At 39.8% G+C, this 15954-nt stretch overlaps 1 protein-coding gene across 1 annotated transcript; it reads right to left on the reverse strand.

Moving 5' to 3' along the window:
• Positions 1-147: 147 nt before the first annotated feature.
• LOC110368108 (C-type lectin domain family 4 member G-like) lies at positions 148-5398 on the reverse strand. The gene is made up of 5 exons (XM_036128438.1): positions 5341-5398; positions 3670-3885; positions 1173-1327; positions 995-1089; positions 148-515 (listed from the first exon to the last, which is right to left on the reverse strand). The coding sequence occupies exons 2-5, from the start codon at positions 3821-3823 to the stop codon at positions 371-373; spliced, it is 549 nt and encodes a 182-aa protein (XP_035984331.1). The 5' UTR covers positions 3824-3885; positions 5341-5398; the 3' UTR covers positions 148-370.
• Positions 5399-15954: the final 10556 nt, after the last annotated feature.

A 15954-nucleotide genomic window follows, 5' to 3' on the forward strand; every position in this document is an offset into this window, starting at 1 on the left:
CTGCTGATTTATGAACTACAAAATTTGATTCTGCCTTAAATATAGTTTTAAATATCTCATGTCAGTGACTCAGAAACATCAGAAATATCATAATTTAGTAATGCAACATCTGCTGCATGAATGGAAACATGAGGTTATAAAATGAGATTAAAATCTTGAGTATTTTGTGTTTTACTCATAACAGCATGAAGCATTTTAAAATTCTCTGGAATAAAATCACAATGCAGAGCAGCAATGAGAAACAGCGGTCGCACCACATAAACAGTAAAAGAAAATAAAACATAAACATCTGAATGATTTGAATGATGATTTGAATCAGATGACATGCTGCAGCTAAGCTGTTCCACGGAGGAAATAGGAACAGTGTTAACTAAATCAACCTCTTGAGGGCTTGCTGATCACAGATGCTATTGTTCCAGCTTCCTGGTGATGGCTGGGTCCAGTTCTTGTTGAACAGCCACACGTAAAGCATCACTGCATATGAACCAGTGGAATCAGCATCGTCTATCCAGAACCTTTAATTGAAAAACACAAACATCAGTAAGTGGATCTCTTTTAGTACAGATAATTTACCACAAACGAGTGCAACAGATTGCAAGAAATAAAAAAAAAAAACAGGAATTGCTTTTTGAAGTAACTTTTCCACTGGGCTGATCTAAAATGATGGGATGTTTGTATTGTTTATCATTTGCTGAAACAATTTTTAACTAATAGGGAGATGGTGTTGCTCCAGAGACCTTCTCATCTGTAAAGTCCCATTTTAAGTCAAGTCCATTTTAATTTAAATAAGGGCTTTATGTACATAGAAACATTTTGTTTCTTCTTCTGCATTTGACCTGTAAAACTCCTAAAAATGCATCAGTGACCAGTGAGCCCCTCCCAAAGTAATGAATTTAAATATTTCCAGTATTAATAAAAAAAAAAAAAAACAGTATACCTTATGCTGTTTACCTTACCACTATGGTCACTGCACACCATATTATTTTTTCCTTACCCAAGAGTCTCATTATCTCCATCAATCCAGAACCAGTTGTTCTCAGTTCGGGTCAACGAACAGAAATCCATGATAACTTCATTAGTGAGTTGAGTCTGGAACAAGAACGCAGAACTTTTTTCAAAACTTTTTACATCACTAGTCTTGAAAAGCTCAGGTTGTCTTTGTGAAAGCTCACCTGTTTGCTGAGATCATCTACAACGACCAGGTCTGCTGATGTGTTTTGACAGTAAGGTCGAGTCCCTCTCCAGGTTTTATGAGGAGAACCTTGGTTGTAATGCGAGCTACACCTTTCCAGGAAGCTCAGCCAACCTGCCTGGCATGGAAGACACTCTGTTCATGAAATAAAAGAAGCAGAACACGATGAGGCAACACAGAAAGGTGTATCTCTTTATTTTACGTTTAAATATTGAATATTCATTTATCTGGGCTGTAGTGGTGCTTCTCAGTAAACTGCAACAGCATGATCTTCTTTTTCTTATCAGTCAGAATCAGAAATACTTTAATAATCCCAGAGGGAAATTATTTCAGTAAACGTGATATGAAGAATAATTCCCCAGAGTGAAATGTATTTTCAGTGTTTATTTCTTTTAATTTTGATTAAACTGCCTTACAGATGATGAAAACCAGAACTGACCTTCTTGGTAAAACACATAAAACCAATAAAAAGGAATTATGATACAGAAATGTTCTCCTACTGAACAGTTTCTGCACTCAGTACATTGGTCTGGGCTCCTTTTGTATGAATTACTGTGTAGAGATGCTGGGCATGGAGGAGATCTGGTGTTCAGAAAGCCCAGGTTGCTCTGATAGCTGCCTTCAGGTCATCTGCATTGTTGCTTCTGGTGTCTCTAATCTGTATCTTGACTATACTTTAGATATTCTCTATAGGGTTCTGGTTAGGCTCGTTTGCTGGAGCTATCAATCACAGTACCACTATGGACACTGGACCTGCTTTTGGTACCGATTAGCAATCTCCATAAAGCTGGTCAGCTGAAGGAAGCATGAAATGCTCTAAATGTCTCTGAATGTGGACAAGACCCAGTGGACCAGCACCAGCAGATGACATAGAACACCAAATCATCACTAACTGTGGAAACGTAGCTCTGGACCTCTCGAAGCTTGGATTCTGGACCTGTCCACTGTTTCTCTGGACCATGAGACCTTTATTTTCAAAGGAAATCATTTAATTGATCTTAAAAAAAAGACTTTGGACCAATCAGCAACATTTCTTCTTCTCTTTAGCTCAGGTCGTTTGATGTCTCTGGTTAGGAGTGGCTTGACCCAAGGAATGCAACATTTGGGTTATTTGGGTCGTCTCGCTCTATGTACCGACTCCAGCTTCAGTCCACCTCTTGTGAAGTTCTACAAAACCGCTAAATGGATTTTGCTTCACAATCCTGTCAAGAGTGCAGCTCATCCCAATGCTGTTGCACCTTTCCTAACACACCTTTTCCTTCCACTCAACTTTCCATTGATATGCTTGTATACAACACTGTGTGTAAGCCAACTTTCTGCACCAGGGGTGTATAAACCTTTCGGTTCATGGGCCGAAAATGTCAGTTCAAATCTTACAAAAAATTTAACATTTCAAATAAACATAATAGACCTTTAAATACAATTATTGTATTTAGCCATTTTTCATAAATTATTCCAATCACATTTTAATACACCTAAGTCTACATTTGAGTCAAAGTCATTGGATAGCTGTGGTCCTATTTACTGTGAAATTAAAGAGAACGGAAAAGTGTGATTATTAAAAGACTAATGTTTTGTGTTGTACCAAACATTTAATTAAACTTTTAATTTCAAGACTTTAACTGTAAAGTATATACATACATATATATATATATATATATATATATATATATATATATATATATACACAGACAGACAGATAGATAGATAGATAGATAGATAGATAGATAGATAGATAGATAGATAGATAGATAGATAGATAGATAGATAGATAGATAGATAGATAGATAGATAGATAGATAGATAGATAGATAGATAGATAGATAGATAGAGAGAGAGATCTGTGCAATGATTTTCAGTATTGAAATTTTTAAAATAAAATAATTTTTCATTTAGGTTCTAATTTGCACAGATTATTAATGTTAATTAATGTAAATTTTTTCATTTTACCTAACAAATCCTTTATGAATGAAACTGTATGTCTAACATTTGCAGAATATGTATATTCAAATCACAGTGCATGTACATGACACATAGCAGAACATTTGAATTCATACAAATTGTCTTTGAGGCTTGGATCATGCTCGCCAAAAACTTCCTGTGAACAACAAGAGCTCTGATCATTGGAGGAGAGCTGCCATTAGTGAGTATGGCTGGGGATTATTCACCAATAACGGCGTTAATCAGTTAATTACTCTAAAGGAGGGAATGAGTGGATCACGGTGGGCAATCTGTGGTCAGGCTTTATTACATAGTTGCACTACGACCCTTTGGGACCTCTCCAAGACACAAATGCCCCCCCCCCTTCCACAGTAACTGTGAGATATATCAACAAATCTAAAGATTAACTAACATGTAATACGTTAACTTGAAAAGTTAGATTCAACACTTAAAATAATGAATATTATCATAAACATAAAAAAACACAACCTTTAACTTCCTCCAATCCTAAATAGTCATCATAGCAGAGGACTCACGCTTGTCTGGGCAGAGCTGATTCATGGCGATGTTGTTGAAACTCATGAGGACCTCCAGCGCCATCTTCAGGTCGTCCCGTTCACTGATCAGCGGCTCAAGCACGATCTCCACAATGCTCTTTTTAATAACCAGATGCAGGTTCTCTTCCCTCATGTGGTGAATTTCTTTCTCCTGATCTTGAAACTTTCCTTTTAGCTTATGCCAGTCAATGGTGACTTTAAAGGACAGGAAACAGAACATGTGACTCCAGTGCCGGTGTGTCTTGAACTAAACCTGCCGGTTTAGTTTTACATAAAGTAGCCTGAGAAGTCGTCATGTGTAAAAAGCAAATCTTCTCAACCTGAACAAAACTGAATAAAACTGATTTGAACTGAGCTGAACGGCATCGATCCATTGTCCTCGCCTGTCTTTGTAGAGTCAAGGGGGAGCTGAGTTAGCTGTCACTGAGCGAGAATAAAGAAGAATAAATAAAAGGAACTGAAAAGAATGTAACTGAACTAATCTGATCTTAATTAAACATAACTGAGCTAAATCGAACCCACAGAGTCTCACTGCAGCTTTTTGATCTGTAGGTCAGTCAGCCTCCAATAAAAATGGTTTGTAATCATTTTTGTTCACCTATTAAATATCACACAATATCCAACCAGTGTTAGTATAAACAAATACAAAAAGGTGATTAAATTAAATGTGTTCTGAGACCCTTAAAGGTATATAGCCACGTTATATGCCTATACCAAAAAGACCAAAATCCAGTTAATCAGGATAAAATTAGGCTTTATACTCCAAGCGTCTGTCCAGAGAGTGTTTTAATTGTCCTTTTTGAGCCTAAATAGAACCCCAGCTACTGGCGCGATGAGCACATATAAAAAAATGTGGCGCCATCTACTGGCAGTATCGCAGAACTATCAGAAAGCCATATGGCGACTAATAAATCACTAACACTCTGAAGTAAAGTGGCAGTGCAGCGTGATCGAAGACTAACCGTTATTAATTAAATAAGCTGATCTACAGCAAGTCTAAGAGCCTCATATCAGAACATCAAGGAGAAATAAAATTCCCGTTAATAAACGGAAACAGGGACACAGCATCAAGGCATGAAGCACTTACACAAGACTGCAGAGGCTAATAAGAGCATTGCTATCACTCTTATCACAATGTTAATAAGGACGTTTACTCACGTCTATCAACTCTGCATCATATCTGAGCATGAGCATCAGGTTTAGCTTCTGCGTCAGTGAACAGCAACATTTATACTGTATTCCCAGTGATATTCCAGGCTTTTCCCTCATGGAATCATATATTTTTTTAACGTTTTTTTACACTGGATCTTGGACCATTCTGGATTGTTTCACTGGACGATGCTAATAGCCGTTAGCTGGTTCCTGCACACATGCAATGGCCTCCTTCCGTTGTTATTATAAATAAACACAAAGGGCTTTATTTACTAACAAACTGAGCAGAAACAAAGCATAAAAGCACCAAAATAACAACTAATACGGCAGCAGGACGTGATAATCTTTCATAAAAACTTTGTATGCAACTAGGGTTAGCTACTGTCCTATAAAATTTAAAAATGTCAAATAACGTGGCTATGTACCTTTAAGTGTCCTAAAATGCGTAAGTGGTCTGAAAATATTTGATAAATTCAGAATAAGGAGAAAAAGACTCACTCCAGGTGATGACGCCGATGCCCAACAACAGCAGGACGCAAAGGATCACCAGACCAGACAGCAGCATCAGATGAAAGCAGGAAAGTCCTTTTTTTTTCTTGTCTGCATATAAGGAGAAAACCCCAGTCTTCTTAAATATAGTTGTGCTTCTGAGTTTACAGTAAATTTATAGTAATTTAAAGGGGACATATATCAGATTCATGTTTTGTGGTTTGATGTTTATCTGATCCCAAGTCAGATCAAATCACAGCATTCTGTCAGTGTTTGCTTCCACTAATCTTTCTAACTGTTAATGGTTTAGCACTAGGGAAGCTAATACTACGCTAGTGTGGAACACTGATTAGTGAAGCCATCTTTTTGGTAAGCTTTGGTAACCACATATTTTTAGGCAGTCTGGCTGAACCAATTAACTTTAACGATGGAGACTCAGTCATACTTTGAAGCTACTCCTGGACTTACAAAGTCAGCCCATGTTTTTCGACTGGTGAAGCTGAACCCAGAGAACTTATCAGAGCCTTGAAAATAAAACAACCAAAACTATCAGTTTGAACCTTAAATAGCTATTCTTTGTGGTGTACTTAATTTAATATTGATTTAAAATGACTTAAAAGTCATTGTGGTCTGCTTTTAAAATTTTTTACACAATGCCACACCTTCATTGGAATTGGGTTTGTACAAAGAAAGTCCTGAGTACAGATATACAGTAGTAGAACAGTTTAGTGCAAACTCATAAATAAGCAATGGTTCATCATTTGCCACTCTTTCTTCAGGAAAATGTTCTCCCGCAGTCTCTTACCTCCATCCAGGTCATGTGTGTTTTCATATATTGCTTCAGTACTGTCGCTTACAGCCATCTCTGTTGGCTAAAAAAAAGACAGTTAGAAGCTGCAGGCGATGCTTTAAAGAAGAGCAGAAGATCCCAGCAGAGACCCTGGGAAGAACGTCTCCTCTTCCTCCAAAGGTTGTGAGGACTAAACTCACAGGCAGCCTGTTTCCTATGGGATACCGCGGTGGAAAACAGGAACAGTAAACAACTTGTTTAACGCAACAGCTGATTTGCATTCCTCCAAAAATAAATCAGTTAAATGGAATTGAGCTTACACAAGTCTCACCCTCAGTTGTTTTCTGTTTAACTGGACGATTAGAGCTTATTCATGTGTGTTACCTTTAAGTCCTGATAGGTCTTGGCTGGAGAAAATGTTAATGAGAGTATTAGCTATAATATGGATCTCAGGTTTTCTCCATGTAATATTGGTTTTTACAAAACGTCTTTGAGTGATGAGGTAAAACTTATCCAACAGAGTTGGTCCCCTCAGGGAAGAGGTTTTAGGCCCAGACTTCAGTCACAGACATCCAGACTTTTTAAGACCTAAAGCAAAATAAAACGAGGTTCATAACACAAGTTTTACTGCCTGCCGAAGGAATGATTTACATTTCAGATCCGTTTTTGTGACTAATGGCAAGTTCACACCAAACGTGAACAATACAAATTTTGATCTGGTTCCTCTTGTCTATTCAACTCACTGTGATGGAGACGGATTTTGGCGAGCTAGTCAGGGTGCTGTATTTGAAATGGAAAGCCGAACAACGGCGTTTGCACTCCTGGGTCCACCGGATCCTCCAGATACGCGCCCGGTTTGGCCAGTACCACCACCGGTAGCTGCGTTTGGATGATGGTCGCCTCCAGCGGTACTTCCATCTTTCCAAGACCCAGCATGAGGAGCTGCTACCCCACGTCCCTCCAGGACACAAACTACAGGCGTCTTCACTCAACAAATCAATCATTGCTCAATGAAAATATAGCCTAATTGTACTGTCTAAATATACAAAAATACAAGAATAACTACTTTTGTGTTTAAAAAATGATCGAGGAGCAACCTTAACATAATGAGAACTGACTAGTTTTGCTTCATATCGCAAGCCATTCATTTACTGCTGAATGCGCGGTTACACAGGGATAAATGTAACTCACTCCATTCGTCTTGTTGGTGTTTGGTGTGAACGTATCTTAAGGCTCCTACACCACTAACTTTTAATGCTTAAAATTTAAGGGAGGAAGTTAAGACCAGAGACCAGGGAAGGCCCTATATTTATTTGTTTAATCCTAAATTCGGTCTGAATAATATAATTTAGTTGGTTATATTCAGAGAATTTATTTTTAAGCAATGCCGCACAAATGTTCTGTCTCTCCTCGAGGTCGGTCGGTTTTTCTTCAGCTCTCCAGAGCTCCTTATCTGCTTTTACACTGCCCTCATTCTCCTGCTATTTGCTTCGTCTGTGTCTTTTGTGCCATTTCTTCATAGCAACCGAAAGCTCTAAGGCAATTATGGATCTCGTCAGCTGGTCTCTCAACGCCATTGATCAAATTTTTTCAACTGGAAAGCAAAGGACCGGGGAGCGTGCCTGTCCCGACGGAACTTTTTTTGCGGGATACATCTTGGACCCATGGCAGAAATGGTCCACGGTGTGCCTCTCAATTCTTTCTGTTGAGGATGTCGAAGATATCTACTTATTCAGATTTATGATACTTGGATTCCTCATTTTTGGCCTTGGAGGATATTTAATGTATCAACACCTTCAAAAGCTGCTGGTGGTAAATATGGCCCTGATGAGACTGCCAGCGGCAGTCGACGCGATCACGAGGTCGTTGAATGAACAGAACGGACGGCTTGATAAGGTGACCGCGGTTGTGGTACAGAGGTGAGATGGGATAAAACCTGGAAGTGTGAACGTTAACTAGCCCATCGATTGGATTATTGGAATATTGGATCCTGGAGCCAGCGGCGAAAAGACTCTAAGGCTGACAGAAAAGTTGGTGTCAGCTTGTTCTCATAACAAATTCTGTTTTCTTCAAATCGGACTCCCCGCTATCAAATTCTCCCTGGTTGTTATGGCGACATCGCACAAATTCCCTGCTACCCCACATTCCTGCGGACATCTGTGGAGGAGTCAAGCCGGAGCGGCAGAGTGATAAGACTTTCCATCAAGGACACTTGCCTGCCAGAGGACGGCCTTCATGGACATACAGATTTCCACACAACATGCACCCAGACACACATATGCTCACAAATACAGATGACTTTACCCGACCAGAACTCAAATGTTTACCTTCTGCATATATGTGTCTCGTCATTGATTGTGCTTTTTGTGCAAATGAGGTTTTTTTGTCGGATGCTTCACATTTTGTGTGGGAACACAAATTGTGCAGCACCTGTCTTTTTTTCTTTCCCTCCACTCGCCCAGTGTATATCTTTTTTCAACAGATCTCAAGGCAGCGCCTAGGGACCCCGTGTAAAGCGGGGTCTGGGGCAGTTTGGGGAACGCACCTCACGGCTGCGCTATTTAGCAACGGCCGACTGGCTGTGTTCCTGGCAACGCAAGGCCTCAGTCAATCGTTCCCCCAAAATGTTTGTTAAGTGTATGTGATGGATGGTTGTACTGGAACAGAAATTTCGATTGTAATGCAAATTGCAGTTGACTAATAAAATTGATTGATTGATTGATTGATTGATTGAAATCTTTTAAAAATGTTAAAGGATGTGAAATATTTTTGCCCTGTGTCATGTAACTGGCCTGAAGCGGTTGGAGTACGAGAGGTGTAGGAGAGATGAAGAGGCAGGAAAAGGAGTGGTCCACAAGTTTTAATTATTATTATTATTATTATTATTAGTATAATTCCTACTTACAATGTGCACATGCCAAAAGTGAAAAAAGCAATGGCGGTAAAAACAATGGCAAGTGATGAAACAGGCGCCTTAAATACTTTCTCACTAACTGGTTAAAACCACAAAAACTCTCCCAGGGGTGTACATGTTAAGATAAGCACATAAAGCTATCATAAACCATAACCACAACCATAAACCATATAAAAAAAAACAAGCTATATACATAAAACCCTAAACCAAACACCAAAGATAAATAGAACCCCCATAAACCACTAAAAGCTCAACCCGGCTCTCTTATACATTTCACTTCATTCTTCAGGACCAAACCACTATTATAGTGCTGCAGTGCCACTGGATCTAAAACCAGGAAAAAAAGGAAAGATAATAATCAATAAACACTTCTAAAATCAATTATGTACAATTTCTGCCAGTATGCTTCCTTAAAGCGCTGTGTGCAATCCAAAGTGATAAATATACAAGTTAAAGTGCTGAAGTGAAACATTAAAGGTGTTTCATTTTAGACGTAACAAACAGCTCTTTGTTACACCCTGAAACTTCAGGAGGCTGAATAGAAATATCTAACACACAGTATGTGTTGTTCATACAAATCCTGTCTTGTTTCAGTAAAAGTTTTTTTTTAAGTTGGATTTGTTTAATTAAATGACCTATGGGATTTTGCATGAATGCAAATATTAAAAAGAAGTTTATCGTAACTGTTTGTGAGATAGTCAAATGATTGTTTTCACCTGATGCTCTTATGGAGACTTACCTTTCATTAGGAAATGAGAAAGAGTTCTTTCTGTTTGTGTTTAAATTCCTGTAAAACGATGTATAATATCAATGCTCTACATACTAATAACAGTTATTCAGATATCCATATCTGCATTTTATATCTTCTGTGCCCAATTGGACCATGCAGCCTCTAAACAGAGAGCTGCAGGTGAGGTTCAAACTACAGGTTGTCTTGCTGATCACCTCGATCAGGTCAGAAATAGTTGACAGAAAATTTGTTGGATGTCATAATGACTCCATTTCTGGTTTAGGTTTTCCAGAAACAAGTTCTCGTTTGCCGATTTTTGCTTTCTGCTTCTTTATTTTCAGACGGCCTTCAAATAGAGGAAGCAGCAGGACAACAGGCAATCAGTGAATGGAAACAGTGTCATCATATTTCCCTCTGATTATTCTGTTTAGATTTTAAAAGGTGAATTAAATCTAAAAGCTGGTATAACCTATACTAAAATCTTTCTGAAACTGCCATATAAAATTAAATGAAGGCCAAACTCACCCATCCAACCCCCCAAAAAACAAACAAAAAAAACATCTGGAGACGGAAACAACAATAGCTTTTACTTTCTCCATATGTTTGTAAAGATTAAAATCATCTCTTCTCATCATTACTGTTATTATGATGATTCATTTTGGATATTGAAATTAACTTATAGTTGGGGGAGAAAAACAGCAGAGATGGTTTCTGATGTGGAAATCAGGCGACTAAATCTGATTTGTTGCTTCACAAAGCACGTTGGTTTGGCAAAAAGATCTGCACATCTCAACTAACGTCTGACACCTGAACAGAAGACCAAGTTGAGCTGAGGGCAAATCAATAGGAAATGTTTCCAGCCTTCAAAAATGAGAATAGTAGTAATAGTTTAAACAATATGGTGTGAGATGGTGTGATAATCATAGTCAACAAATAACTTCTGCATGTCTGTACAAAGTTGACAGTGAACCTATTGCCACTGTTAGAGCTTTTAATCATAATTTGCTAATGTATTTGAATGTGCTTCATTTTGAATTAAAAATACTTGTGTATGGTCACAATAATCATGAGGACTTACAAACAATGTCATCACTGTAGCAGGAAGTTTAAGCCATAATCGTTTTTGTTCGCAAATATTTATCAAGGAATACTTGACTTGGGAACAATCACAATTCAATGGTTGTAATTTTTAATGCTACTCATCTCAGGACAATGAGAAAAAATAACAGAAATCATAGCAGATTTACCCTAATTGTACGTTTGGCAAATAACAAATAAAAGTTCAGCGGTAAGAAAGTTCATCAGTAGGAAAAAAAAAATCCTGCAAGACTATCTCAAAAAGTGACGAGTAAAACCTATTGTACCCAGAATGACCAAACAATGAGTTCCAGGTACTTTCTCATGTGGACGTCATGTTGTTTTCTGCTTCATGACCTTCTGCTACAAACATCCTGCCGTATGAAATTGTAGCTCTTAGTTGTGGTAGTTTATCTCACTTAGATCAATACACATAAAACTGAATTTATGTTACAGACTACTGCAGAACAGCTTTTATTGTTATTTATATTATTATTTTTGCATGAACCTTGGAAAAATCTAAGTAGATACTGTTTGTCTTGTTTGGTGTTGACTCGCTGACTTCCTTCCCCTTTTGAAGAAACGCAGCAGATGAACAGGAAGCTAGTTCTATTTTCACCTTGCCCAGTCCCCCCGTGACTTTTTAGTAGTGCCTCATAATGGTGTCATGGTCCACAGAGAATATCTGCAGACTGAGCTGATTGTAGCGATTTATGAGATTACATCCCATAAATCAGAAATATAGCTTATATATTTAGCTGGGTTTCAATTCTGAGTAAAGCTCTAAAGAAACTACGGCTTCCAATAACTCTTTCCTTATTTCTTTAGCATAGAAAGTACACCTGGATCAGTGCTTCTGCCAGTGGCGGCTGGCCAGTAGGGGGCGCTTGGTGCGCCGCCACCTTTAAATCATTTAGATAATAAATGATTTCTGAACTGCAAAGTACTTAGAAATGTATTTATTCATACTGTGTGTCCAATAGACATGTTCGAATTTATTAAAATAGTAAATACATAATTCTATTTAATTGCTCACATTGTGCACACTTCCTTTCCTATGTGCAGGGCGCTGGTCTAATGGGAGTGAATGTAGGCGCAGCAACTTGGGCAAGCACGTGATCTGAGGCTGACTTTTAATTGGTTATCTAGGGTTTTCCACAGGGCGCACTGCTCTGCGTCCCGGACACACCCATTCTGTTGTGTCATTACTGGTAGAGTGTCAGTACTGGCTAATTTTTTTAAAACATTGTGTGATTGGACAATCCCCGATTCGACTCATCAGCGCAGCTGCAGTTCGTTAGGTTGATTCACGGTTATGCTTGCAAAGTGGAGTAGTTTCAAAATGAGAGAAAATTCTGTTTTGTCTTTACAAAAAAATGCTTTTACAAAGCGTTCACTTGAAGAAAAAGACAGGATAAAGGAGCTTGGACCGGATCGTCTTAATTTACAAATTCAGCAGCAGGCAAGTTATCTCTCCACTCCATGGTTGGACAAAGCAGTGTAGGTAGTAGTCAGCCAGTGAAGAAGCGTCGGACACTCAGTGTAGAAGACCATGAAAGGATTGCTGCAGAGGTGAGTTGTTGTGGAAAATCACTGTTACACTGGTTTATAGTGGTGTTATTTAATATATTAGGAAGATGTGCTTTGTAGTTAGAAATACCTTTAGTTGTGTCTATGCTGTGTAGGTATGTTGATGTAATGTTTGTCAGCAAGATATTTTATTATTTAAGTTGTACTGAAGTTTATGGGTAATGGGGAATAAAACATTTAGTTACTGAATTTTGTATAATCTTGTCCCACAAAAATGCTGTAACACATTTCATAACACAGCCTTAAAAAATGGCAGCAAATGTTATTAAAATCAGGAAAACAATCTAGAAGAAGTCTTTTCAGAAACTGTCACGCTCTTGAAGATCCTCATCACCACACCCATGACCACAGCAGAAAGCTGAAAGGTGCTTTTCAACTCTGAAAAGAATCAAGACTTTTCTGAGAAACTCAATGACTCAGGACAGGCTGAATTCATTGGCCATGTTGTCAATGGAGAAAAGACTAGTCACAGAGATGACTGACTTTAACAATTAAGAATATAATTGAGAAATTTGCTGGGCAGAAGGAAAGGAGGGCAAAATTCATGTTCAAATAGTGCTATTTTTTAAGATTTGTTTTGTTTGTTTTTCATTTGTTTGTTTGTGTGCGCCCCCCTCAGTTTTTTTAGCACCAGCCGCCACTGGCTTCTGCATGTCTTATATCTCTTGCTCTGTCTTCTCAAACACCCAGTCAGTAGCAGATGGCTGGTCACTCTGAGCCTGATTCTGCTGGAGGTTTATTCCTGTTAAAGGGGCATATGTTTTATGTTTTTTTTTTTTAAAGCATATGTCACCCTTCTGCTCTTCAGAAGGGTGACATGCAGTTCAGTACCTTGCTACCGCCATGTTGAGTACAGAACACTTCACTCTGTGGCGCTTCCTCTCTGACAAGAATGGATCGTTCTCAATTAAATCCCCGTAAACGTAATCCGTCCGTCAGTCCATCTTCTTCCGCTTATCCGGGGTCGGGTCACGGGGGCAGCAGCTTCAGTAGGGAGGCCCAGACGTCCCTCTCCCCGGCCACTTGGGCCAGCTCCTCAGGAGGAATCCCAAGGCGTTCCCAGCAGAGAGACATAGTCCCTCCAGCGTGTCCTGGGTCTTCCCCTGGGCCTCCTCCCGGTGGGACAGAGGAACACCTCACCAGGGAGGCGTCCAGGAGGCATCCTGACCAGATGCCCGAGCCACCTCAACTGGCTCCTCTGGACGTGGAGGAGCAGCGGCTCTACTCTGAGTCCTCCCCGGATGACTGAGCTCCTCACCCTATCTCTAAGGGAGAGCCCAGACACACTACGGAGAAAACTCATTTCAGCCGCTTGTATCCGGGATCTCGTTCTTTCGGTCACGACCCAAAGCTCGTGACCATAGATGAGGGTAGGAACGTAGATCGACCGGTAAATCGAGAGCTTGGCCTTTTGGCTCAGCTCTCTCTTCACCACAACGGACCGGTACAGCGCCCGCTTCACAGCAGACGCTGCACCAATCCGCCTGTCGATCTCCCGCTCCATCTTCCCCTCATTCGTGAAAAAGACCCCAAGACACTTGAACTCCTCCACTAGGGGCAGCACATCCTCCCCAACCCGGAGAAGGCACTCTACCCTTTTCCGGTTCAAGACCATGGTCTCGGATTTGGAGGCACTGATTTTCATCCCGGCCGCTTCGCACTCGGCTGCGAACCGCTCCAGTGAGAGCTGTAGATCACGCCCTGATGAAGCCAATAGGACCACGTCATCCGCGAATAGCAGAGACGCAATCCTAAGGCCACCAAAACGGATCCCCTCAACACCTTGGCTGCGCCTAGAAATTCTGTCCATAAAAGTTATGAACAGAATCGGTGACAAAGGGCAACCTTGGCGGAGTCAGTAATTTTTTGGTTGTAGATCAGGGTCCGATTTTAGTGCCATGTTGCAGAAATGCAATTAAATGAATGGCAAAATACTGCATTATTCTCAGAGGGGGAAAAAAAATCAATAATCAATTGTTAGTCCACGAAAATAAACATAACTGCTAAAACCTGTATTTGTTATTATATCTACATAAAAAAATAGTTTATTAATAGTTCTTATTCTCAACAGCATTGTAGAAGGTGGGGAGAACCGCTAGTAGCTCTGGAGCTGTGGGTTGCACACCCCTGCTCTGCTACCCACACAAAGCTGCAGTCTCTGAAGCAAAACTTTAGAAGTTCATATCAATTGCATTTGTTACACAATGTCTCTAATCAGATTCATTCTGATCACTTTTCTGTAAATAGGTACAAGACATCAAAGACAGTTGGGCATGTTGGGCATCAGGAGCATCAGGCATGCTCCTGATGAAGTGGAGGATGGTCTCCTAAGGGATCTCCTCACATCCACATCCACCAACTACTGGACAGTCTGTGGAGCAACGTGGCGTTGGTGGACGGAGTGAGACATGATGTCCAAGATGTGTGGAGTTGGATTCAGGTGTGGGGAACAGGGGGGGAGAGGGGGGGGGGGGGGGGGGGGGGGGGGGGACCCTGTGTCTCCACGGACACAGGGTCTCCGTGGAGAATTTGCCAATCTTGGCGTTCTCTGGCAAATGCCAAACGTCCTGCATGATGTTGGGCTGTAAGTACGTTGGGCCCTCATACCTCCCTCATGCGATCAGTGTCTGTACGACCAGGTCGCATTCATCCGACCTGTACGTCACCGATACTCAACAAACGCCACTGTTCTGCGTCCTGCTATGCAGAAGAGGGAAGAAAAACGACACCCATGGCGGACTACAATGAGGAGAGCAGTCAGTGGAGAGAAAGCTCAGGTTAGAAAAGAAATTAAAGATCGCAAAATGCGCGCCAGCATTATAATCCATGTTTACTTCCTCAAGCACTGAGCATGCTTGCTACACTTAAGTTGTATGAATTCAGTTCACACAGGAGATCACATACAAGTCACATATATTTGGAAATGTGAACGACCACGCAAAAAAACAATCAGATTTCACAAAAAAATCTGAATTGAGCATCAAGGCCTGCAGTGTGAATGTAGTCTAAGATACAACCAACAAACACTGAATTCAAACTCAACCCTTTATTTAACCAACTTTTTACCAAAACTACAAGTTTTTAAAAAAGAAGACAGAACGCGTGCTCTCTGAACTCTTTGAAGGAGGCGGAGCTTGGTTCCTGAGTCTGAATTGTGATTGGTTGGGAGTATGTAATGACTGTAATATTAACCTAAATGGCTAGAATGTAAAAGGTTTTATTGACCCTTTTTTTCTATCATCCAGCCCTAATCTCTCTCTCTCTCTCTCTCTCTCTCTCTCTCTCTCTCTCTCTCTCTCTCTCTCTCTCTATATATATATATATATATATATATATATATATATATATATATATATATATATATATATATATATATATATATATATATATATATATATATATATATATATATATAATGATTTCATTGCTGCCGAGCTGCTAAATAAGATCATGGACTTTAGACTAACCAATTTAGCAAATCTGTCTTCTTTTTGCCCCAATTTATAGTCCAAGCTCAAGGAT

The sequence above is a fragment of the Fundulus heteroclitus genome, chromosome 3, assembly GCF_011125445.2.
Source record: "Fundulus heteroclitus isolate FHET01 chromosome 3, MU-UCD_Fhet_4.1, whole genome shotgun sequence".
NCBI classification, from domain to species: domain Eukaryota; kingdom Metazoa; phylum Chordata; class Actinopteri; order Cyprinodontiformes; family Fundulidae; genus Fundulus; species Fundulus heteroclitus.